Source organism: Bicyclus anynana, chromosome 6, assembly GCF_947172395.1.
Source record: "Bicyclus anynana chromosome 6, ilBicAnyn1.1, whole genome shotgun sequence".
Classification (NCBI taxonomy): Eukaryota; Metazoa; Arthropoda; class Insecta; order Lepidoptera; family Nymphalidae; genus Bicyclus; species Bicyclus anynana.
In genome coordinates this window covers 6,434,071-6,461,977 of record NC_069088.1, presented here as the reverse complement: position 1 = coordinate 6,461,977, position 27,907 = coordinate 6,434,071, and the positions used below count along the sequence as shown (strand labels likewise).

The following is a 27,907-nucleotide window of genomic DNA, read 5'->3' as shown; positions in this document are numbered from 1 at the left end:
GGTATTTTTGCGGATTGAGAATTGCCGCTAATTAACACTAGGTTTTGAGGGTTGATTTTGAAGATAGGTTTGAGGGTAAATTAACAATTATCAATTTTTATTTATAATAAAAAATCATCCTTTAATATCATCGTGTTACATACATAAATAGATACTACACGTACACTTTTAGGACCAGTCCCATGTTTATAGAATAAAAACAACACGAACCTTGAACTGTATATATCTTAGTGGAGCACATGTTTTTTTTTGCGAATTGCTTGTTATTTTCCGGTACGTATTATTTTACGATCACATACCTATGTTAATTTATCTAAATATAAGAATTTTGAAAATGTTGTCCCTAATAGGTTATGTTAATTTTTTTATACCGTATTAAAAGCATGTAATATTCATATACACATAATATAAGCAAGGATTTTATACTTTAAAGATATGTTATGTGCCTACAAAATCACCGCAAAAAATGATCCGAATTTAGTTACTCCAATACATGAACAATTTTATGTTTACTTACATCATATATTTATGTACATAGTTTTACACTTCCTGAACATTGACATTGTAGACAATTTTTAGGTATTATTTGTTCAAATAACTTTCGTTGTTTACTATAAGAGTAAAAGAAATTAAGACCACCTCTTTTCGCCTCAGTTTCGACGCGCTAGTGACATATACTCGTAGGCAGTTTAAATCGGTTAAATTTTAATGTAGTTTGACATTTCAAGAATTGCAAGATAGTTTTTTTTTAATTATCAATACTTACTGATCTTTTTTTTAACAATAGCTACACTAGTTCAATCAACAAGATCGTGGAAAATTTTACCTATTCGGATACCTTATTATGTTATATTATGTACACTTATATTTATGTTATATTTTCAGATATAGGCGATCTATAGTAGAGTAAAACTTTTATAGTAGGTAGAAAACAAAAAAAAATTCAAAAAAAAACTTCAGATAATGTAGATAATAATATCTACATTATCTGAAGTTTTTTTTTGATTTTTTTTTTGTCTAGATAATAATATCTACATTATCTGAAGTTTTTTTTTGAATTTTTTTTTTGTTTGAAAGATAGGTCCCATTTAATTTTCACGAAAATCGATTCAGTAATTTTGTGTTAAAATTATTGTGACTGAAATAAGTGAACAAAAATGCCCATATTTTGGCGTTTATGGTCACTAAGCTACAGCACACTAAAAATATAAAAAAAAAATTGTGAATAATATTTCATGAATTTTTTTGACGAACCTATTCGTAGTAGTAGATACCTATTTGATAATTATTATAATTGATATATCTACATTAAATGTTTCTTACATATACCTATTTCTAATTAATCTTAATGTATACCTAGAACTTAATCCTACTTTTTGGTACCTTTTAATCATAGGTATGTTTAAAATATATAGATAATATTATTCTTCAACAGCATTATAAAATATTAATTATTCAATTTCGTATGCACGTTTACATGTAAAATCCATATTATGCAACACAACAAAAGCGTAAAAAAAATAATAATTTATATTAATTAACGCTCAAATTAAAAAAAAGAGACTCCAATAAAATTATAAATGACAGGATACCTATTAGGTATATTTAAAATATAGATATATTTTGAACTTAACTCATATTATAACTAAGAAAATAGAAGAAGGTGGTGTTGTCAAAAGAATAACCTTTTCAGACAACTTTAGGTTAAAACTCGTCAAAAATTATATAATAACTTAAATATAATTAATAATATAATCATTGTACTTTAAATTTAAAGCTAGGAGCAGCATAAATTGATAATAGCCAATGAAATTCAATTGAGATATCTTCTCCATACAAATATCATTGATTCTACATGCAAATACATTATTAAAGATAACTATGCATAGGTATACCTATGTATAGAAAACTATATTGAATGTTATATTAACTCTATGCACATTATGCAAAGATTTTTTACTATAAGTTAATTTACGTGAATTTAGCTACCTCACTGAGTGCCCACATGCACCATTTGTGTTTACATAGGTTATATGTATAATTATGTATGTATAGTTTTTACAATTCCTGAACACACAACTCGACATTGTAGACAATATTTAGGTATTATTTGCTTAAACAATTTCGTTGTTTACTATGCAACTAAATGAAATTAAGACAATTAGCCACTTTTGTCCGGCTTTCGAAGAGTTATTGACATATCTAATAGTATAAAATCTTGAAGTTTACTTTAATATCAATTAAACTTTATGTCTCTGTTCCTAATTATTATCTTTACCGATTACAAGTCTTATAAAACTCATGTGACTTAATTCCTATCATTATTTACGACTGACAAAATAATCAATAGTCCAAAGCACTATACACACTAGGCAACAAAAACTCATTGCTATAAAACAGTTCGTGTAGCTGCCTGTCGTCTCATATATTACACCTGCAAGAAGACAAATCGAAATTAAAAAAGTGTTAAACATTAAAAGTCATGAATCAGTCTTAACTAAATGAGCCAAAAAAAGCCATGATAGCCCAGTGGATACAACCTCTGCCTCCGATTCCGGAGAGTGTGGGTTCGAATCCGGTCCGGGGCATGCACCTCCAACTTTTCAGTTGTGTGCATTTTAAGAAATTAAATATCACGTGTCTCAAACGGTGAAGGAAAAACATCGTGAGGAAACCTGTATAAAAGAAAATCGTTTCTTTCTTCTTCAAAATTTGCATTGGGCCGGCATGGTGGACTATTGGCCTATTCCCTCTCATTCTGAGAGGAGACTCGAGCTAGAGATTCGAGATATTACAAATTTAAATTCCTTGGTTTCCCTACCCTTTTTTCCTTGAAGATTCTAGTCATAGCGAGCTGCGTATTTACTTATTTTAGCCCTTCTGGTCCACAATCTAAAGAGTATCGTTATCATTCATTTCCTAACTAAATGAAAAAGTTGTCATTTTTTTTACATTTTCAAGGACGTTTGCTGCTAGCGAAATTCCTAGATAAGTACAAATAACTAAGTACATTAACTTACCTATTAATGGATCAGTAACTAGCATCAAAATCCCAGAAAATAATATATGCAATGCCAATGCAGCTGGGAATCTGTCCGGCGCCGCTGTCACCAAAACCAATGGAAACAGGACCTGCACTGAGCATCTCACTAAGCCTGACACCGCTGTTATTGAGATAACAAAAATCAAGTTATCTGAACATATCAACGCTGAAAAGAGAAAAAAAAAAGTTAAATTGTATAAAATGGCAATGCATAAGTGCAAATGTGTAAATAAATCTTATTTTAATTTAAAAATAAAAAAAGGTTTTTAAATATAAGAATTGAATACTTTATAGCTTGAAGAAGAACATAGAAACCCAGGATCTTTTAATATATTTATTAATAACAAAAATGCTTGGAGCCTTGGAGGTGCTTGGATCGGCTTTCATTTTCACCCAAGAATTATAATTAAAAATATTAAGTTATACTTGTTAGTTGACAATATAGAGCATGATTATTATTAAAAGGGTGATTATTGAGTTTTTTGCCGTATCTTTTCAACAGAACCTACCTTCAGAACTGGTGGTAGAACCAAACAATCTACAAACAATCAAGCTTGACATTTCAAAAGTGCTTTTAAAAAAGCTTACTTGATAAAAACAAAGTTTTTTTTTTAATTTTGAACAATAAGAAGTCGACCTATAATTTTTTAAAATGTTTTATATTTTTTATATAAAAGGTTTTATATAATTTAAATTGATTTATGTTATACAACATAACATTATAACATAGAGGCCTATTTGTTATTTAAAACATGTCATTTTCATTACACTTTTTATTAAGTAAATAAATATTCATTAATCAATAAAATCGGCACGCGCTATAAATATTTTGAGGAGAGGTCATAAAAATAGTATCTAAAAATTCTCAATGTTGACAACATTGAGAATTTATTAAGGAATTAACATCCGGACTTATTAAAATACAAAGTTTAAGTGATCTCTTTAATTAAATATATAATTTACTACCTGCGTCCCGCGGTGCTACCCGCGAAAAATAAATATGTGCATTGTAATTTAATTTTACTGACATGGCGAAACTATAAGAGTTCCTTGTAGACTACGAAACTATAAAAAGGATATAAATAGTCTTCTTCAACCAATCTTGAAAGTCAAGTCTGTCAGTGAATAATAAAATAAATAGATACCTATCCGTAACACCATCGTGATGCAAGTCCCAAAAAAGAAGACAGTTTTGCTGTCCACGTTGTAAAAGTAAGTGAACACCGCCAGACCAAACCTCGCCAACAGATCAGCCACTGCGCCGATCATTACACACGATGCTACTTGCATCTGAAATAAATAAATGGATTTAATAACTTAGGTGCTTGTATTTTTGTTACAATCTTTTTTTTTTAACTACATCCTACTCCTAGCAAGTTAGCCCGATTACATTATCACTTACCATCAGGTGAGATTGTAGTCAAGGGCTAACTTGTAGGTAAAAAAAAAACTAGCCACGGCCGAACCAATTAAGAAAACGTCAATAAGCCCAGCCGGGGATCGGGCCAAGGACCGTCGTCTTGTAAATCCACCACGCATGCCACTATCCACGTTGTTCTTGTCATTTTAACTGCTTATTAACCTACTTGAAAAAGGAGGAGGTTCTCAATTCGGTCGGTATTTTTTTATGTATATACACCGATTACTCGAAGACGCCTAGACCGATTTCAAAAATTCTGTTTTTGTTTGAAACGGTATACTCCCCATTTGGTCCATTGCCATCATGTCAAGATCTGATGATGGAATCCTGGAGAACTTTCAAAAATTATATGGGTGCCTAGTGTATTCGTAAACTTTTCCATTTAGTACTTTAAGGCACTACAATTTCATGTAGGTTTAAAATCGATCTGATGCCCTAGGAGCCATAATACAGACGAGGGAACTCATCAACGATTTACAACAGTTACCTTGTGTTTGGGCTTGATTAATTTGTATTAATGAGAACTTTCTACATAGATAGGGGTCGGCTTAGCACCGCCTTCATACTGATCAGCAGGTAGAACATATTATGATGTCTTTATTCGCTTTTTAGTTTAGTGGGTACGTTTTTAGGTTTTGAAGTCGGTTTTATTTTTTTTATTAAAATTTTATTATCTTACAATGACATGTAAATTCTTTTGTTTTTCAAGTGATGGGAACAAATAATTGGTAACGATTTTAACATAATCAATACAACTTAAAAGCGTAAAATTTCGGCTAAAAGATATTGCATTATTTTAGTAGGCATTAGTGTCAGCTATCACCCTCTACAGGGTGTATTTTGTAATATTTACGGGACACCTTTATAACAGCCTCCAAACTCGATAATTCCGAATATATTATTCCTAATAACATCAGTAACTACCCATATTCGGCTCACTGTTGAGCACGAGTATCCTGTCAGAATGAGAGGGTTAGTCCACAGTCCATCACGCTGGCCCAATGTGGATTGGCAGACTTCACACACCTAGAGAATTAAGAAAATTGTCAGGTATGCAGGTTTTCTCACGATGATTTTCCTTCACCGTTTGAGACAAGTGATATTAAATTTCTTAAAATACACATAACTGAAAAGCTGAAGGTGCATACCCCCGACCGGATTCGAACCTACGTCCGAATCGAAGGAAGAGATCATATCAATCTTGTTTTCCGGTACAAATTAACATGGCGGAAGTACTTTTCTATACATGCTCTGTCAAAAAGCACTACTAACTAAGGAGAAAGGACGGCAGAGGCAAAGATTAAGTACGATAAATCAACAATGATATTAAATACTGTTAGATGTGATAGTAGCGCATGAAAAATGAGGCGCTTAAAAGAGAGAGTATTGTCAACTCAACAACGAACGTTATTTAAACAAATAATACAGTCTTCAATGTCGAGTTGTGTGTTCTGGAAGTGTAAAAACTATTTATACATAAATATATAATGGATTTAAAGACAAAATTTGTGAATGTGTGCGCTCAGTATTGTAGCCAATTATTCGGATCACTTTTTTCGGTGATTTTGTAGGGACGTAACCGTTCTATAGTATAAAATTATCATTGTAAATCAAATAAAATGTTTACCTTAGTATATCCATAAGAGAATAACAACATTGGTTCCATGGCTAAATAGGTAACATCGGATACGAACGCGAATCCAAGTCCAACCAAAGTGCTCACAAAACGAGGGTCTTTTAGCAAATCTACTTCTACATTGTCGTATATAGCTTTCCTGAAACATAAAATCTGGTTAAATATAACAGATTAAAATTATACATAAATACCCCTCGTCTTAACTCCTGTAAATCCCATTTCTGTAGAAATATCGTAATAAAATCAGGCTGAATTAATTCTTGTAGCAACAGCTATTTTCCAGTCAAAATTTCAGAGATTTGCTGGAATAAACAGACAAACAGGCAAAAATTTAAACAATTGATTGTTTTAAAACTAAGTACCTACCTACTGTTGATTTAATATGCACTTAGCTAAAACTGGTACCTTATTTTGAATTACAAACAGATACTTAAATTTCAATTATTTTTAACACGCGTAAATTAGTTTCACTTGTAACTAAGTATCTATTAAGAAAAACTTGGAATCTTAATTTGATCCATTTTCCGGTCTTCAATTAGGATGAAATTTTGCACACGCTCTGATGAGTTGATGACAATACAATACTAGCTAAGAAACGTCATTACAAATCTAATATGGCGGCTTCTCCAAATGGCGGACTGGCTGTTTGAAATCCATCCCCATGATATGAATATGAAATGAAAGGGTTTGATGTCAGGAACACGAAAAAAATAGTCACGTGACTTTAATCTTATGGCGGGTGTCAAAGATGGCGGACAGGCTATTTGAAATGCACCCCCATGATATGGGTATCAAGCGTGTCTTTTAGTTTTTTAAGCTATTTTATATGGTGTCTTTAAAGAAACTCACATTATGCTCTTTTGAATAGATTCGTGTCGAGTTGCTGTAGGTTTTATTTCGATAGCATTTTCATCTGCTGGCAGCATTTTTATTACAGATTCATCATAGACATCACTTTTTATTTTAACCTTTTTGGGACTTTTTGATTCACAATCAGGTGTGAGTTCTGGAAAAAAATTGAGAATATTAAAATAAATATTACATAAAGTAGACGCATAGTAAAAGGCAGTTTTTAGCAATGTAAACTAAACATCTCATTATCATCATCAACAGCCGATGGATGTCCACTGCTGGACATAGGCCTCTTGCATGGACTACCAAACAAAACGGTCTCGATACGCGAGCATCCAGCGGCTCCCTGCAACCCGCTTGATGTCCTCGGTCCACCTAGGGAGGTCGACCAACACTGCGCTTTCCGGTGCGGGTTCGCCATTCCAGCACCTTGTTGACCCCAACGTCCATCGGCTGTTCGAACTATGTGGCCTGCCCATTGCCACTTCATCTTCGCGACTTGCTGAGCTATATCAGTGACTTTGGTTCTTCTGCGGATCTCGAGATCTAACTATAGAAATTTGCGTTACGGCTGAATCCACAGCCATAAAGAACTAACAACATTCAAAAATGAAGACAATCAGAATTGCTTAGTCAAATAATAATTAAAAAAGTGAAGATTGCCAATAAATTGATCAATAAAGTGATTCCAGAACTTTACTTTTTGATATCTACTTAGGTACTACAATACAAGGAATGAAACTTCTCATTCGGTATGGAACCGCTATAAAACTACGAATAAACATTTTCGTGAGCTTCCGCTTACGAATTGTAGACCCCCATTTTTTTGGTGACGCTGACGTAGACCCCGAGGAGTCTCCAATGGACCCCTGGGGGTCCACCTGGACCACTTTGAAAATCAATGATACAGAGAACTCTACCACCAGTTTGGAAGGTACAATAACATTTTGAAGATCTTACCAATTTCAGCACATCCCGGTACTTTAATCATATGCCATTCCACGGGGTGCATAACCAGCATAGCAAATACTAAGTGCAGGTCCACAGCCATTATCAGGGCGAGGGTCCACCTGAAGCCATATTCAGACAGTAGGAACGTCACCATTATAGGGAACGTGATGGACGCCATACTGCTCATGGTTTGGTTGGCGCTCATCATGGCGGTGCGTTTCTTTGTGAAATAGCAATTGAACGCTGTAAAACTGACTGGTATCATGACACCGAAACCTGCGCCTAAAAACAACAAGAAATTATTTAGATTCACAAGATAATTTATCATCATCATCATCGTATCAGCCGATGGACGTCCACTGCAGGACAAAGGCCTTTTGTAGGGACTTCCAAACATCACGATACTGAGCCAGTGCACCCAGTGAATCCTTGCAACTCGCTTGATGTCGTCAGTCCACCTGGTGGGGGGTCGACCAACACTACGCTTACTGTGGGGTCGCCATTCCAGCACTTTGGGACCCCCAACATCCATCGGGTCTTCGAACTATGTGTCCCGCCCATAGCCACTTGAGCTTCGCAAATCGTTGAGCTATGTCGGTGGCTTTTCTTCTGCGGATCTCCTCATTTCAGGTATTTATAATTGCAATAAATAATAGCTTTAGATTTAGATAGATAAACGCTTTAGATTTAGATTACTAATTTATTGCAATTATTTATTTTAATGTAATATTTAAATCATGTAAATTGGCGAACACCAAAATTAGGCGACCTAGGAACTAGCCTGTCGCAGCTATGATGTCCTTATACATATTTTACTTTTTTTATTAGTATGTGTACCGTTATTTTAAATATGTATTTCAAATCAAACTACATATTGATTTAAATAACGAAGCATTTTGAATCATCTTTTTCACAAAAATCGGTTCTCCGTCATATCAGTAGCTTTAAAATACCTACTTCGTAATATTTTGTAGAGATTTCTTGGCAGGAAATTGATTCTGAGAAGCGTGTTTGTATAAAAACGAAAACTAAAGATATACATCAATAAAAAAGGATAAAATAACATCTATATGAGCATCTATGAGCCGTGATAGCCCAGTGGATATGACCTCTGCCTCCGATTCCGAAGGGCGTATGTTCGAATCCGGTCCGGTGCATGCACCTCCAACTGTTCAGTTGGAGGTGCATGCACCGGATTTTAAGAAATTAAAATATTATGTGTCTCAAACAGTGAAGGAAAACATCGTGTGGAAGCTTGCACACTAGAGAGTTTTCTTAATTCTCTGCGTGTGTGAAGTCTTCCAATCCGCATTGGGCCAGTGTGGTGGACTATTGACCTAACCCCTCTCATTCTGAGAGGAGATTCGAGCTCAGCAGTGAACACCCTCCGGAATCGGAGGCAGAGGTCATATCACGGATCTCAGAAAAGTACCAGTAGGTAAATAATAAATTATTTCTTACCTCTTATAACACCAAACGTGAACACAAGCTGATACGTTCTCTCGACGAAGATTGTCAGTACATCGCCTAAAACAAACAGCCCAGCTCCGACTAAACCAACTTGGCGGAACGTATACTTTTTGAGTGCAATCCCGCTCAAGAATCCTAAAACGAAAAAGTATTAATTTTTTCAAAAACGTTCGTAGTATTTTTTTATAAAATCGGCCCGTCATAAGACTTAAAGTATAAAAAATATTTAAATTAATAAAAAACTGGCTAAGTGCGTGTCAATATACACACAGGGTTCCGTGACTCTGTAGTGACCCGTCGTAAGAATGTTTAGTTCAGAAGTATCGCATGATTTAAAACCAGGCTTACGTACCATAGAAAACGTATTAATACGGTAAGACTAAGTCAAAATAAACAAGAGCTCCAATATGGTGGTATCATTAGTAGTAGTAGATAGTAGATAGTAGATTTGTAAATAATGTATTCTGTGATAAACATTATTATCTGGGCATCTTCAAGAAGAGAGTGAATAAGCATCTTCTAGGCAAGCGCGTTCCACCTTAGACCACATCTACACTTACCATCAGGTGAGATCGTGGTCAAGCTCCAGCTTATTCAATATAAAAAAAAATATCATATAATACACTCAATATGCATAAATACCTATCCAACAAAATCGTCATAATGTATCAGACACATAAAAAAAACATCTATATTTTAATTTTTTCTAACGTTGAACTGATACTTAAAAAGTCACGTTAATACAATTCTATAACTTCCTTAATTGTATTGATTAACGGATAGTGCAGGATGTATTGGTGACTATTACAATAGGTAGATACCTATTTTTTACAAAATTCAAAATTCGAATGCCTTCATTTATTTATTAAGTAGATTACGCCTTTAAAAAGTCTGTTTTTAGTGATTCATAAATTTTGTTCGGAAGGCAGATTCTATACTGAGGCAAGACGTCAATAAACTCATTTCGCATAAGATAAGACCTGTCAAAACCTCCAATTGATGCTTTTCTAGCAATGCAGCACATCTTTAACAGCAGGAAACTTTAGTTTAGACTTTAAATCTATACATCAACTAAACCTATAATAGTGTTCACTAATTTTAACTAAAGACTCTCGGTCTATAAAGGATCGAATTTCATAGAGTAAGTAATCTAATCCCAAAGTGCTCTTGGCATTGTTACCATCTGAATATCGGTCAAATTAATGAGCGATGTAGATGAATGGATTTGCCATTGACAATCATAGATCGACTTCTACACTCAATCAGCTTTAGATTACATTTTAAGATGGAAATATTGTAACATCAATTAAGGTTGCTCAAGCCTTGGTTTATGACCTAATTCCGATGCAATTAGTGACCAAATTAATTCCATATTTAATAAATTAATCATTGTTGTTAAAATTCAGAGAATAAAAATGAAAAAGCAAAGAGATTATCTGTTTAACGTTATTAATTACTTTAAGCGACATGCAAGTCCAGCGCATCACGGTTTTGTTATAAAATTATTATTTGTTCTGAAGGTACTGGCGGTACCTTTTGAGTCTGAATTTCATCATCATCATCATCATATCAGCCGATGGACGTCCACTGCAGGACATAGGCCTTTTGTAAGGACTTCCAAAAATCACGATACTGAGCCACCTGAATCCAGCGAATCCCTGCGACTCGCTTGATGTCGTCAGTACACCTGGTGGGGGGTCGGCCAACACTGCGCTTACTAGTGCTGGGTCGCCATTCCAGCACTTTGGGACCCCAACGTCCATCGGCTCTTCGAACTATGTGCCCCGCCCATTGCCACTTCAGCTTCAGTTCGGTGAGTTTGGTTCTTCTGCGGATCTCCTCATTTCTGATTCGATTACGCAAAGATACTCCTAACATAGCTCGTTCCATCTTCTTCTTATGAGGCCCATAGTTAGCGACCAACTCTGAATTTAAACACTTTGAATATAATGATTTAACTTATTTGACTTGGTTGACAAATTGTAGGCTTTGCATTCATTTGGAGTTTTATTTGAAAAGAAGGTTTTTTTTTATTAGTATTTACAAGTTAGCCCTTGACTACAATCTCCATGTTAATAAGGTTAAGGTAATTAGGATGCAGTCTAAGATGGAAGCGGGCTAACTTGTTAGGAGGAGGATGAAAATCCACACCCATTTTCGGTTTTTACACGACATCGTACCGGAACCCTATATCGCTTGGCGGTACCGTCTTTGTCGGTAGGGTGGTAACTAGCTACGGTCGAAGCCTCCTACCAGCCAAAATGTATGTACCTACTATCTTTTTTTCTAATCTAAATAGATAGATTAGATAGAACATTTTACACAACCTCAAGATATCAGTATGAAAAATACCTTGTTTTTGTTAGTGTTGTAGTCTCTAGGTGTGATGTACTTAAGAATTTCAACATAATATGAATTAGAAAACTTAATTTCCTTACCCGATATAGATAATGCTCCATTGTAAACGCCAATAACTAGGGGGAGTCCACTCGCACCATCTTGCTCTAAGAAAAAGTCGTTGAACAAAATTCCAAAGGCATTAGAAGAACCAAATCCCAACATCTGAAAAAATAAATTACGATTTTTATTAAAGATTAGGTACAGAAAATCTTAATTTGTCCTAAAATGTTATCTTGGTAAGTTTAACTAGCGTAACTAGGTTAACTAGCGGTCGCCCGCGAATTCCTCCGCGTTGAATTCAGTTTTTCACAAATCTCACGGGAACCATAAATTTTTCCAGAATGAAAAGTAGCCTATGTGATAATCTAGAGTAAAATCTATTTCCATTCCTAATTTCAACCAAATCGCTTTATTAGTAGCGGCGTTAAAGGGTAACAAACATCCAAACTAACATACACCAATACAAACTTTCGCGTTTATATTATTAGTAGGATGGCAACAGAGTTGTCCCAGTCTCATCTTTTTCGTCCCAACGCAAAGAAATTTGTTTATTTATCTGTACGAGCTATATCGTTAGTCGCATACTTGCACTACAGGACTATTACAGTTCGTTTTATGTAGGATGGTGCGGGTGACTGTTCGTTTCACTCTTGAAAGTTTGCCGCGATTCACGTTAATAGTACGTATTATGAACGTCATTCCACTGTCACCGTACCCATGCTATCCGCACAATGTCTTCGCGACAACCGGCAACCACAACAGCATCCTAAAGTTCATATCAGAGAGGTTCAGTTATCAAAAGAGAGTACAAAGCAAAACCGATTGCCTTCACAAATAGAAGTCAATTACTAAAAAACAATATTTTTGTAATATAGCGCCATTGAAAATATTGGCGTACTTTTTGAATTTTGGAGTAGTTTTTCTCTTTCTTCGCTATATCGAAACTTTATATCCCGGCATTCTAAATAGTTTGTATAATAAATAATTAGGTTAAGCCACCGCCCAACTGCTAAAGCGGTTAAGTAATCCGCTTAACAGGTCGAGTTCACAAATCCTATTTTCACTTCAACTATCTATCGTGAATGACTATGAAATACGAGCAAAATAAGCTATCTATAACGCGGACGTACAAAATTAAAAACAATATATCTGAAGGCGTTATAAATCTATTTTGATTTTTTTTTTAAATATAAGTATATTAATTTATTTATTTTGCTATGATCCGACGAATTTTATTTTATTTAATTTAATTTGTATGCCAGAGATGTTTAAATGCATTTTATCATATTTTTGATGTATTCAGCAAATACAGAATTTGTATTTGTAAAAAAAAGATTGGACAGCAGCAGACAATACTTTGCGGAAGTTCATCATGAATATATTATATTGATTTATTTATTCTGCTATGATCCGCGAAAAGCCGACGAACCCATGCGACAACGTCGCCCAGGTCTGGCAAAATACTCTCTACGTAGGTACGTCTCACGTTGTAGAGTCAATCTCCTGAGGATGCTCCGGTTTCGGGGTGAAACGTACGTAGAGAGTATTTTGTCGGACCAGGGTGACGTTGTCGCATGGGTTCGTCGGCTTTTCGCGGATCATAGCAAAATAAATAAATCAATATATATATTCATGATGAACTTCCGCAAAGTAACGCCTGCTTCTGTCCAATCTTTTTTTTTACAAATACAAATTCTGTATTTGCTGAATTACATCAAAAATATGATAAAATGCATTCAAACATCTCTGGCATGCATATTAAATTAAATTAAATTAAATTAGTCTAAGAACAAAAATAACATCTACGTAAGTAAAGAAATTCATTTACTGAATAAAAGCATTTGTCACAACCACGAGAATATATATTTTTTTAATTGATTTAGAGGTTGTTGACGTAAGGTTGGAGGAAACTTGTTATATATTCATATACACATAGCATAGCTCTTAAAGCGTGTGTTGTGGCTTATAGTTTCATAACAATCTATCCTTATTTCTTATCGGTATTTCTTTTTTACTTTTCTAGTACTACTTCTGTGAATTTTTCAAGTACTCACAACCTTTTAGCAGTCAGAGGGAAGATTCACTTCATTCTAACAAAAGTTAACAATTTAAACCTTGATATTTCACAAACCATGACAGTTATTTTTTAAAGACCTATTCAACGACGTCCTACTGTATGAGATAAATGAGCAAAAAATAAATTCATCCCCACTGTAGGTAAGTAACACGGACACATTTTTTTATATTTTGTTTTTTTTTATGGTTAAAATACCTAAATAATATTATTTATACTAAATTACAGCCAGTTACAGCTTTATGCTCTGAGCTAAGTCGCGGATAACATAGGATAAGTATAATAGCTCCTTGAGTACAGAACCCTAAAAATTATTACTAGAAAAAAATGTTAATATGCCTACAGTAGGTATATATTTCTAAGTGCTTTTTTATTGAAGTATTTGATAAAATCATCTACATTTATACCGATTTAATCATAATTAGTTGGAATCTCGTTATACCATCTGCACTCAGAAATAAAAAAGGCTGTATTCTTTAAATATTATTTTTTCTGACAGTTTAGATATTAACCGTTATGATAGTTTATGAGGTGTTTGCTTGGAACTGTTGGGAGTTTTCAATATTTTTATACTGTTAATATCGCGTTAACTTAAACGCGAAATTATATGGAATAAAATAATTACAGTTTTGCAGTAGTGCTACTAGATGGCGCTGTTTCAATTCCTTAGAAATACGCGTTTACGTTAACGCGATCGTCACGGTATGAAACTGCCACTAGGCCCTCTGATGTCAAGGAAAACTTATGATTTTCCATTTAGTGTCAGTTTGATGAATTAAATTTGGTATTACAGATCAAAAAGCTTCGCTAACGAATCGGAATTCAAAATGCCATCCTTGGATGTACCTATATCCTAGCAGAATTAAGCGTTATTCGTAACTTAGTTGACAACGATAATAATTAATCAATCGAAATAGCTGTGTTTATTTGATAACGTCTTTTATAAATATACCTAGGTCTATCAGTAGTAGTCTACTATTAAACTAGGGAGCTATAAAATTCGCAGAACGAGAATTTAAATACTTTACTACCAAGAAAGTCTTTGTGTAGATCACAATACTGTTGCGAGTACCTACTGACTCTTCTTAAAATCAACGGTCACGTGTTTCATCACATGTTAGGAGTACTCATTACTGGTATGTTGAGATAAAATACACGTGTGCGGTGCAAGAACCGGATAAAACCAAAAAAATCCAATAAAAAAAATCTTATAGCCTAATCTTTACTATTTATGCATTCATTATAAACTGAGGATTTATAAAAAACTTCCATAATTAAAAATTTATTGATTGAGCGATCGGTGGCTTGCTTTATTTAAACTTCTTTACATTTTTTCGGAAATTACAGATACCTACACTTTAAAAACAAAATTATAAGAAAAATCTACGTGGACGTAATTTTGTGTCAAAACAAACAAAAACAATATGATATAAAGTTTTAAGTTTCGCTATATTCTCAGGTAGACACAACCCACGTTGCACCTTAAAAGCCTAGATTTGAGCATTTACATAAATTAATTAATTCTTATTTTTAATCAATTCGTAAGACTTCGTATCGGTGTGAAACGCGTGCATTGCAAATTTCTGAATGCGCTGATTCAATTTATCTAACTGGTTTCTTTTTATTAGTCTTGGATTTTGTCCTTTATTCCTACTTATCGGTTTTTGATTCCGTTACCGTATATTCTCATAAGCATACCTGTTTTTTGCATAATTAGATTCAGCTCAAACATCAGCTTTTAAATCATTATCGTTAATATCCTAATTCTTATTACAACGTAGATGCATTTAGATCTTAGTTTATACGTAGAATGCGACACATTTGATTGATTTGTTCCTTGCCTTAATAACGGTTTTATTTAGTATATTTGTAGATGTTGTTGCTGTTTTGGTCCGTTTAAGGAAATAAGTCTTAGTCCTTAGTCTTCTATTCAGGTGAAATCCTAATTAATATTAATAAATGAAAATTGATAAATGGAAAATTTATTCAAATTAATCGATTGAATCAATCAATTAGGTACCTGATTTAAATCAATTAAGAGTTGCGGCTTGTTTGACAATGCCTGCCTTTCAATCTCTTCAATGCTACTGTTTAGTGCACTCACGCAAGTCATAACTTCGTTCGTCTATCTCATGAATGACCTGCCGCTGCCACGTTTTTTCTTCAATTCTTCCTTAACTTTCATATAATTTGATACCTAGGCGTTCAGTAGACGTGCTGTCGTCACGTCTAGATAAGTGACCACAAAAGCTGATTAGGCATCTACTGAAGGTTTTACAGAGTTGCTTGATGCCGAATTTTTGAAAATGGACACCATATCTCAAGTTCGTTATCAACCCATATTCGGCTCACTGCTGAACTCGAATCTCCTCTTAGAATGAAAGGGGTTAGGCCAATAGTCCAGCACGCTGGCCCTATGCGGATTGGCAGACTTCACACACGCAGAGAACTAAGAAAACTATCTGGTACACAGGTTTCCTCACGATGTTTTCCTTCACCGTTTTGAGACACGTGATTTTTAATTTCTTAAATAGCTCAAGTGCTTGCTCTATATTTAGCTTCATCTAACAAACGCTAACGCTAAGTACCTGTCAGATACTGCTCATAATAATCACACTAATATTGTAAAGGCGAAACGAAAGGTAGGTGTAACTGTGTTCAATGTACATTACTCCTGTACCTCACAAATACTGAACTGATTTCCCTGAAAAAACAGAGATATAATATACTCTGTATAAAAACATAGGCCACTATTGATCTCGGAAAATAGAAGAACGAATGAAATAAAGAACAAAATTTACGCGAACGGAGACGCGGGCGTCTATTGGTATCAATACATATAACTAAAATTGAAGTGTCTGTCTGTGATATCAAAAAAACTGTGTTTTTCAAGTGCCTATATGCTTTAAACAATACGAAAGCGTAATTAAGCTTTTTTTTAAATTTTGTCTGTCTGTCTTTTTGTTTGTTCGGGCTATTATCTAGAACAGCTATGCTGATTTTTACGAGACTTGCACTGTAAGATAGGGGAGGTTTTGGAGTAACATATAGCTACTTATTATCCCGGATAAATACATGGTTCCCGCGGGATTCGTGAATAACAGAATTTCACGCGTACGAAGTTTTGAACGTCTAATAGTAGAATAAGACTCAGTAATCTTAAATTAAAGTGAAAATCGCGCACACTGTTGTATAAAGCTGGAAGCCATAGGTAAATTGAGTTCGTCAGAAAAATTCTCACTTCTTTTGAACATCAGCGCGTGCGACGCACGTGGCCTTGACAACCGCCTGTATCGATTGCCTGGTAAGGCGATATGCGTCCCTAGATATTATTAACTGAATAGGCAACTGATTAAACGCTCATTCTCTTCATTTGTTCCTAATTTTACAATAGGTACAGGTATATATCGTGTACCGCGTTACAGGGTGAGAGGCACACGGCAAACAGAATGACAGCAGGGGTTTTAGCCAGTGAGAGTCCTTTAGAATGTTCACGAGGATTTCCCTACCTGAAGAAAAAAAAGGTACAAGTCACGTGATAGTTTTCAGAAGGCTTGTCGACACAAAAAGGCAGTAGGTAGAAGAAGAATCTAAGATAGCCAGACTTTGTAAAATCTGAAAGTTTGCAATTGCTCCTAAAATACGCTAGGCCTTCAGGCACTGAGGAATTTTGGATGAAAAGATATTGCGAAGTTTCCCGAATGCGGCCCAGCCGAGTTGGATTCGGCGGTTCACCTCTTTCTCGAAATTGGACCTACCTATTGAACCATATATTCTAGGTATACGTGTATTCGTCTACAATTTGTGTAGACGCACAAATTGTAGACGAATAACGTTCTCAACTGGGTGGAGCGATACATGAGCATTACACATTATTTTCATTTTGGCCATGTTCATTTTCACTTTGCTAGAGTCAAGGGTCTATATTATACTAAACCCAAAGTCGATGTGCAATATTTATCAACAATCTGTGGATATATCTTACTAGCAGACGCCCGCGACTTCGTCCGCGTAAAAATCGATGTCAACTTTCAACCCCTATTTCACATTCTATTTTGCAAGTTCTATAACTTATACCTAATAAATAGTCCACTTTCAATCATTTTACATTTACAAATGTACCTAGAAAAATTAAGGACTTTCCGTACAAACTTTCTACCCCTACTTCACCCATTTCTGATTTTGTTTTCGCGACAAAAAGTATCCTATTATCCTTCTACGTATTATGGTCTCAAATCGTCTTAAGCATCATTTGAATTCATTCTGTAGTTTCAGCGTGATGCCCGGTCAAAAAAAAGGTAAACAGACAGACAAAAAATAGAAAATAGGCTTCAGTATCGATCTCCTACCTCTACCCGTACCCTAACTGTATCCTACCCCTACCCTACCCGTACCCTACCCTACCCGTAATCTTCCCTTTCCCTACCCCTAGTATAGGGGTAGGCCCTACCCCTACCCTACCCCTAACCTAGGCATACACTCCCCTACCCTGCCCTACCCCACCCTACCCCTACCCTACCCTTACACAACCCCTACCCTACCTGTACCCTACCCTACCCTACCCTATACCTTCCCTACCTTACCTTACCCTTAGCAAAATCGGTCTAGCCGTGCGTCAGCTATATGAGCGTGGTGCGATGACAAAGGAAAATAGAGACTCCTATGCTAAAATTATAATCTTTGGATCTACTGGACCGATTTGAAAGATTGTTTTACCAATAGAAAGCTACGTTATTTGCGAGTGTCATAGGCTATGTTTGTTTCCCATATTCTCACAGGAACGGGAACTACGTAATTGAAAGCGCGGGGCGTCATGTAGCGGAATTTCTGCGTCTTTTAGAAATTTTGTATTATCTCCGAAACTATTTAACTAATTAACATACTATAAAGGGCAAATCTTATCTCCATAATATCCTTGTGATTATTAAATAATTTATTTTGATAAGGATTTTAGTTAAGTAGCATAAATAATGACGCAAACCTAAGTATATTAAATTTATAATTTTTAAAACACAAAAGATACTATATCTGCTAATATATAGAAGATAGATATATGGTGTCGCGGACTTTTTTGTAGGACTTTTAAAGATACATAAAGCCTCCATACATTAATTTCAATTTTACACAATGGTTAAGGCAGCGCATGCGAATAAGTCTGCTTAAGAGGATTTTCGGCCCGACCTGTATGACAAAAACTTTGTTAACTCGGCGAATATATATTATACTAATATAAAATATAGCCTATAGCACTCCCCGATAATGTAGCATTCTACTGGTGTAAGAATTTTTGAAATCGGACCAGTAGTTCCGAAGATTACCCCATTTAAAAAATGTGACAAACTTACAAACTTACAAACTTTACCTCTTTATAATATTAGTATAGATTAGACCTACATCTAATTGTTCTAAGCTTATTAATCAAAGTTGTTTTCATTAATTAAAGCCTAATTAAAGACTAATTATAAATCAAAGTTGTTTTCATTAATTAAAGACTAATTATAATTTTTATTCGTTGTGAAATGTTTGGCCAAATTATACCCTTATTTTTAATTTATTTGTTGGTAAACAGTGCACATCTAGTACTTATGGCTTAAGTATAGGTAGATACCTACTTGTTTATTGAGGATACTATCTGCTAAAAATAAAGCTTATTTACTGCTGCAATATAAATTATCTCCTTGCAATTAGTGATTTAATTAATTGTTATGATTTATTAACGACGTTAATTTCAATATAATTTAATACATAAAAGCTAAGGTGAAGGATGCGTAACCGTCAATAAAGATTTTAACTTTTATTACAAAAAATGGAATAGTTTATGAGTGTGCGTATTGAATGCCAAGCAAGCGAAGGATTTTAGCGAAGGATTTTGTAGCGAGGGATTCAAAAAAATAATCCTGTCAGTCAATAAAGATTTTGTGTAACAAACAACAATAGTTTGTGATTGTGCGTACCTATTAAATACCGAGCAAGCGAAGGATTCTAGTATTGTGTTAGGTAGCCAGGGCCCAGGGGTTCAAAAAAAGAATCCTGAGCGTCGCGAGGTTATATCACGAGGTGTAAATAAATTTAGATGGCTGTCGTGCACAACTTTTTTCATTTCCCTACAGCGAAGAAAATGCTACGAGTAAGTACCTATTTCATAAGTTTATGGCTATAAGCAAGAATATGACCTATAAGAAATCTGAATTTCGCAATACATAACCTTTGTAGGCGTAAAACTTATATTAGATCCAAAACACATATTTTATTTGTTAATTTATCAGTTACCACTTAACACAAAAACATAAAGAAAAATCTCTATATTTTTCACTTTTTTTTATAATTTCGATAATTTTCATAGAACACAGAGAAATTATTACAGGACAGATAAAAAAGATGATATTTTTCGTAATTTTATTTGCAAGAGAAATCGACTATACAGCGGGACAATTATTGTAAATTTTTAAATCGAGATACTTTCACATTATATCTATTTTTTTCATTATTTTAATTTTTTTCTATTATTTCAATTTACAAATTAAGTATTATCCATTTCATAGAATGATAATGAATAAAAATTTAAATAACTAACTACGAGTAACATACACAGATACTTTAGGGACTTCCTATGAAATTAAAAAGTCACTTTTAATTTAACGCCAGGTTGGTCGAGCAAGTAAGATTCTAGTCAATTTGTGAAAACGTTTCAGAAAACAAAAGAAATATGATACCTATATATATTTTTTTTAATTTTGAACTAAACATTTAGGTAATTATTATGCTTAGGTAAAGTAGTCGTAAGAAGCGAAAGGCATAGAATAGGTAGGCAAGTGGTGCTTTTTAGTGATAACGGAAAGAGGGATAATTAGGTTACTGACCTAATATAAATTGATAATATAGAAAATAGAAATAACCGGACCTAACATGTCTGATAAACTAACAGCCCGTAAACCTCAGACCTTCGACATTTTATACAAGCTGAAAGTTTTTCAGCTCATACTCCTACCATAAGTAAATACGGAGTTTGGACCGTGGTGGCTTTGGGAGGTAGCAGGTTTTAAGGATCCAGAGCCTCAACCGTCTAAGTATTAAGTATTATTTTTTCATGTTTTCCTCGGCATAATATGAGAAATTATACACCCAGTCACCAGTCACTTAGCTTCGCGCCAATTTTTCAAAAAACACTACTTAATTTGAAGCTTCAACAGTCGACATTCGGAAATCCAAATCCCTTGACATGTTTAAAAAATCCTAATAAAATAAATAATAAATAAGACTAAATATAATATCTTAGTCACTAGTGACATATTTTATTTTATTAGAATATTTATCATACGACATAATGATAATATATATTAGTTTATTTTATGATATTTATAATTATTATATAATTCGTGTATTATGGTTTATGTATTAGTGTTTAGTTATTTGTATGTATATATAATGTACATTATTACTACGTACACACCTTCAGTTATCTTAATAAGTTCCTAAGCCTAAGGTTGCCTGGAAGAGATCGCTAATAAGCGATAAGGCCGCCTTTTGTATTCTACTTTTTCTTATGTTTCTGTTTTGCTTGTTTTCTTTTATTTTTTGTGGTGTACAAATAAAGAGTATTAAATAAAAAAAAAAAAAAAGGGTCTTTAGCAAAGAGTTGCCATGAAGTCAAGTCTCTGGCAAATGAGGATGTCATTTCTCATAATAAACCGATAAACATGTAAAAAAATTATACTTTATACTTAGACGGTTGAGGGTCTGGATCCTTAAAACCTGCTACCTCCTAAAGCCACCACGGTCCAAACTCCATTACGGTCGCCAGTACGTACGTATGGTAGGAGTATGAGCTGACAAACTTTCAGAATTTATAAAATGACGAAAGTCTGGGATTTACGTGCTCTCCGTCTATGAGGTTAAAGTGCAAATAATCTTAGGTTCCTTTTGAAACCTTACTAAATATTATATCTAAAGTGGCATGAACCTACGTAGCTTTGAATATGAGAAAATATTTTTGGGTGCTGTAAAACTTTAGTAAATGATTTCGGTTTATTAGGCTCTTATGAAAATATTGCTAATTTGTTGCATATTAGATACCTCAACTTAGCAAAGGTTCTGTGTTTTCATAGTTTATGACAATTTCAGTATTTTCATAAAGTATGATAACACTTGGATATATTAACTACCTACTACTTTACAAGTTTCTTAGGGATGATGACAGTCTTTTAAATTGTATATAAATTAAGAGTATGCTAATAGTAAAGCAATTTTTAAAAGTAACAGGGTATCTGCGATCATTACTTTCGGAGCTACAGGGGTTTACAGAGTCAGATTTGCGGCGCTGCTGCGGATCCCTGAAAAACGCCCCATACAAAATGGTACGAATTAATGACGTCGTAGGTAATTAATGATCGTTAGATTTGTATGGGTGGTCAAACGAAATTACTAATATCTTTGTTATTTGTGCGTTTATGTTTATAGTTCACGTACTAAAAATGTCATATTTAATGTATATGAATTTTCATCTAATTACCGTAAAAGATTTTTTACAGATTTTGAAATTTCATAATCCTATTTATTTTGCAAATATACATACTATCTTTTTATGTATAAATTAGTTAACATTGACATTTACCCGAATGTATCATAAAAATCAATATATTCAAACCTAGAGTCATCATCCCCATTTATGCGCGAGTTCTATATACGTCTTTTTATAAATTACTTTAAGTAAAATAATTCAAGTTCTTCAACCCAAAAACCTTGAACTCAATAAAAGGGGTCTTAAAATAAAACTAAACCAAAAACGCTTAACAGTAAAAGTAGCCGAAGGCAATCCAAAAATAAACTCAAAAACAAGTTTCGGTTATTTTTGTAAACCCACTGACCCACCAGATTGCATAAATGCGTTTTAAAAATAACTTTAAGGTGAGAAACATCAAAAAAGAATCCTTTTCGGCCTAGTGTAAAAATAATAATTGTGACTTGGTGGTACAGTGGTTAGCTAAGATGCGGTTTCTGATCATGAGATATTGTTTTGGGTACTAGATCGGGCTAGAATATTGAGCTTTTCTTTTTTCAAGAAATTCTTAATAACTAAGAAGCTTATGGTGTTACACCCACGTGCTTCGAGAGCACATTTAAGTGTTAATAGATAGTACGCAGACCTATTATTAGAATAACCTTTTTATAAACTCTTTAACCAATAGAAAGCTACATTATCAGCGAATAACATAGGCTATATTGTATTGAAATATATCTACGGTAACAGTAGTTACGCAGGAGACACCGCGGTTATATCGTCAGACCTATACATATATATTGCTCATTTAAATAAATGCGATACTAATTTTCAAAATCAAAAATAAAGTCTAGACTATGACTAAAATAGAATAAAAATTTGATTCATCGTATATTTATTAGATACAGACAAGTTTTATAACCCAGGAAGTAGTTGCAATCTACGTAAATGTCTATCTTGATTCAAAAAAATTCCAAAATGCAAAGCGTCACTACCTCCACAGTGAAGGCCGGACTCACGCCGGAAAGCGAGGGGTCATAGATTCGATCCCCACCCGTTGGAGAGAAAGAATATTATTGGTTATGTTAAAAAAAAAATATGTTTGTACTAAATCATGTACAACGGTTCTGGAATTTACAGAGATAGATTATAATCAGGAATAGCACACGGAGAATGTATTCTACCCGGCTCTATATCAAACTGTATATTAACATACTGTCAGTTTGCCTACTTTAAAATTCGAAGCTCATAAACGGATTTTCTTGCAATTTTAACACGACTTACTTTGTTGTATTAATTCTATGGGAGAACTGTTTAAAAATATCCTTTGAATTAGGTATTTTAATATTTTTAATATTTTAATAAGTACTTACAAAATATATTCTCATAAAAAAAAATACTTTTTCCAAACACTGCGTCATTGTGATGTGATGATGATAATATTAATATGATCTGATATGATATAGCCGTGTATATAGTGGATATGACCTCTGCCTCCGATTCCGGAGGGTGTGCGTTCGAATCCGGTCCGGAGCATGCACCTCCAACTTTTCAGTTGTGTGCATTTTTAGAAATTAAATATCACGTGTCTCAATCGGTGAAGGAAGACATCGTGAGGAAACCTGCATACCAGAGAATTATCTTAATTCTCTGCGTGTGTGAAGTCTGCCAATCCGCATTGGGCCAGCGTGGTGGACTATTGGCCTAACCCCTCTCATTCTGAGAGGAGACTCGAGCTCAGCAGTGAGCCGAATATGGGTTGATGACGACGACGATATGATATGATGTTTTCAAAGATTTCAAAGTATATAAGTAACTCTTATGGTATGTATTTTGGATATAAAAAATCTTCTATCTTTGTTATTTTTATTTTTAATTTATGTTTTTTTTATTTTTAATTTCTTTTTACCACTTTAAATACACTTTACAATATACATAACTATACCAAAGGACAATGGTCTGGTGTTTGTTGATAGAATTCATAAGCGTCTACTAATGTAAACTATTACAGTTTATAGAAAATAATTTATTTAATTTTTTGAAACAGAGCAAAAGGTCTAATTAAGCCCAAAAACTAAAATATATTCACATCAATTACATTTAAATAATTGAGTATGGCAACCATACTATTTATACGAATATTGCATATATCGGACAACTAGGGACGCGCACGATACCGAAATGCCAGTATCGAATCGAATAAAATATCGTCATTGAACTACATGTATTCAATGACATCAGTTTAATTTCATATAAAATATTTTGATTTTCAAACAAGTAATAGTAATTAATTTAAACGCAATAGGTACACCTATTTAATTTAAATTACTTATTTCTAATCATGACAAAATACTGCTAAAGTTCACTCTCACTTAGCGGCATTTTACATTTAAGTAATAAAATAAAGAAAATATAATAGTCAAACATGTTAATAATAATTATTACCAACAGTAAGCCATATGATATATTTTAATAATCAAAGGAAAGGAACAAGTGTTTACAAAGGTATTTATTGTTTAAGTATGTTCGACATGATTTTAAATAAAGGTAAAACGTAAGTAAAAATAGTAAGTAATTTCCTGAAGATTACTTATTGATTACAAAAATAACAGTATCGAAAGGAAATCGATATTCATTAATCGATACTATAAAGTATCGATACTTTTACGTGTTCCTATGACAAGTCATGCACTAACAATTCAACTGAACTGTCAGTCAATTGTCACATCGCGTCGTAATTTCGTTGTTTGCGTACTTAAGCGTCTTGTAAATCTTGTTGCATTTTTTCGATACTTATCAACTGATTTTCTGTACCTACATCCTTTTTTAACGACCGCTTATGTTTATGGACACTGATTCTCCCGCTAAACTACTGTCTTAAAACACTATTGTATTAAATTCCACGTTGGTTTTTAGATTTAATTAGGAAGGTTCATTTTTATAAAGTATGTATATTATCCATGTCTAAGAGAAAAATGGGGATCAAACCTACTTTTTATGTTATTCGATCGAACCCAAATACCCGGCTTCATAATCATGGAATAATTAAGACTTCAATTTAAAAAGTAGGTCTCTATTCGTTGTTGACCAAACATAACCTCTAAAACTTCAAACATAAATATCTCGAATTCCAGACTTCACATAATATTAAACCATAAGAATAAATTGTTAAGAAAATAATTATCTATCATTTTATATTTTTTTCATTCATAGACGCTTAAAAAAAATGTCAGCAAAAATTTGTTTGGAAATAGACCATTGTCCTTTCATATTTATACTTTTAACAGACTGAGTTATCTTACTGACAACTTTATCTTTTTAATTAACAACGGAATTAGTAGGTATACAATTTTCGATTTCCAATTACGTTTTTTAAGTTGGTCGACTTAAACTCTTCAAATATCAACTGCTACTTAGCTGTTATAATTTTCCTTCTAATTTCATTATATGTATATCTGTATACTGTCGTGATTTTTTCACGTATCTAACAACCGTTAAGCCCGTAGAAGGGGGACACTTGACTCAAACAAAAGTTTGCTCTTAAAAGCTTAATATTTTACAAACGGATCCCTAAATCAAAATGGATCCAGAAAGGTAGAAGACCTCTCATATTTTTAAAGAACGAAACGAATCCATCCATTCAGCGAATTCCCAAACTATGAAATAAACGAGTAAAAAAATATTCACCCCCACTCTATATGTAGGGGAGGTAGATTGTTCAAATTTTTAATGTAAGTGCATTCTCATGCTAAATTACAGCTTGGACGGAAGGACGGACGAACTACGGAACCCTAAACCGCGTATAAACCAACTTTTACATTATTAATAATATTTAATTAGTATGAAGTTTGTTTTTAACCGACTTCCAAAAAGAAGGAGGAGGAGGAGCAAAAAATAACATCCTACCTATGTGCTACCTTCTGATCAGTTTGAAGGCGGTGCCAAGCCAGTGTCATGTTTTAATTAAAGCTGTTTCTGGAATAACCACAGAAATTTTGTAGTTTAAACGTATTTAATTAAAACATCACTGGCTTGGCACCGCCTTCAAACTGATCAGAAGGTAGCACATAGGTAGGATGTTATTTTTTGCTTTTTAGTTAAAGTTATTTTTTGAGTTGGAAGTCGGTTGAAATTTTTTTATTAAAATTTTTATTAAAATAATGAAATATATTATTTTCCTTTCAAAGACGTAGCCGATGTGCCTACTTCGATACTTTGGATATGAAATAAAGCATTCCACTGCAGAGTTTTAATAATAAAAAGTACGTAATATAAAAATATACATATTAAATTAATTGCCCGTGCACAAATACTTGATTTTTTTTAATTTAATTACCCACAATAAAGATTTCTATGTTTGTTATAGTCTGTAGGCTTTATACTGAATTTATTTAACAGTTCGTTACACAGCCTTGGAATAGCGTGGTGGGACGAAGCACCAAATCACCCATAGAAGAAGACTGCAAAGTGACATTCTGTGGGGTACTTTTCAGGGCTAAACGGTAAACATAAACGTTTATACCAAAGGCTTATACTTTTAAACCTCTGTTATACCAAAATTGGTTAAATTTTTAACCGAATTCAAATAAAGGAGGACCTAAAAAGCGAAAAATAACATCATATTACGTTCTACCTGCTGATCACTTTGGTGGTGGTGCTAAACCGGTTTGTATTAATTTGAGTCGTTTCTGAAAGAGCTACATGAAAGAACTCTGTCTGAAAAACCTTAATCATTATGATATTCTTACATGGCTTGAATTAATACATCACCGGGATAGCACCGCCTTCAAAGAGATCAGCAGGTTGAACGTAATATGATGTTATTTTTCAGTTTTTAGTTTAGTTGGTACGTTTTATGTTTTTATGATTGTATTTTTTTATTATGGTATAGACTATAGAAGTTTAAAAATTTAAGCCCTTAGAATAACCCTTGAAGAAGGTCATAGGTAACTTTATGTCGCGAAATTTTATTACATTATCAAGTGAATTAGTGCTTGAAACTTTATATGAAATCCTTCTTTTCAAGTTGGTCTATTACTAATTTGTTGCTTGAATTATTAGAGGACAAGCATAAAATACTAGCGAATACTCTCAAAGTCGTTCTGTCCTCCCACGTTTTCTACACCTCACGCCTCATTCAGAGATTCTGCTCTCACTCACTCTCCCCGGTGGTACTATGCTGTTGCTATATTGGGGACCTCTTGAAGATCCTTTAACAAATAAATTAAGAAAATAAATACAAATAGGTACTCACGAAAGTAAATCCAACACCAATGCAGACCGCGTAGCCCCAACCTCCATCAGGCGGCAAAAGAGATTTCTTGTTATCTTTCAAATTGTTCACTTCTAGATGCGCATATGCTTCATCCATTTTAATACCAACGAAGAAACACAACACAAAATTAAAAAAAAAAACAATTTTTTTTTCTTTTTATATGATATTTTTTTTATATTACGTCTCGAAAAAATAACAATTGTTAATTTTTTTTTTTAAATATATGATTTGAAAATAATTTCGTGTAGATGTTAAAGCATTTCTATGCTAGGACAACCCTCGCCGCTAA

General features: G+C 33.7%; 1 protein-coding gene across 1 annotated transcript; it reads right to left on the bottom strand.

The window, feature by feature from the left end:
• Window positions 1–1,034: 1,034 nt before the first annotated feature.
• Window positions 1,035–27,907, bottom strand: LOC112045987 (monocarboxylate transporter 7-like). The gene is made up of 9 exons (XM_024082418.2): window positions 27,598–27,907; window positions 11,811–11,934; window positions 9,364–9,507; window positions 7,912–8,184; window positions 6,949–7,105; window positions 6,091–6,238; window positions 4,189–4,333; window positions 3,021–3,209; window positions 1,035–2,434 (listed from the first exon to the last, which is right to left on the bottom strand). Exons 1-9 carry the CDS (start codon window positions 27,712–27,714, stop codon window positions 2,322–2,324), a joined length of 1,410 nt encoding a protein of 469 aa, XP_023938186.1. The 5' UTR covers window positions 27,715–27,907; the 3' UTR covers window positions 1,035–2,321.

Bases quoted from the DNA above. Each gene is read 5' to 3' on its own strand.
- LOC112045987 (XM_024082418.2), bottom strand. From the start codon at position 27,714: ATGGATGAAGCATATGCGCATCTAGAAGTGAACAATTTGAAAGATAAC. The intron at 8,185-9,363 runs GTAAGAAATAAT...TGTTGTTTTTAG, and splicing joins CACGTTTGGTGTTATAAGAG to GCGCAGGTTTCGGTGTCATG. The intron at 3,210-4,188 runs GTATCTATTTAT...TTCTCTTTTCAG, and splicing joins CACGATGGTGTTACGGATAG to CGTTGATATGTTCAGATAAC.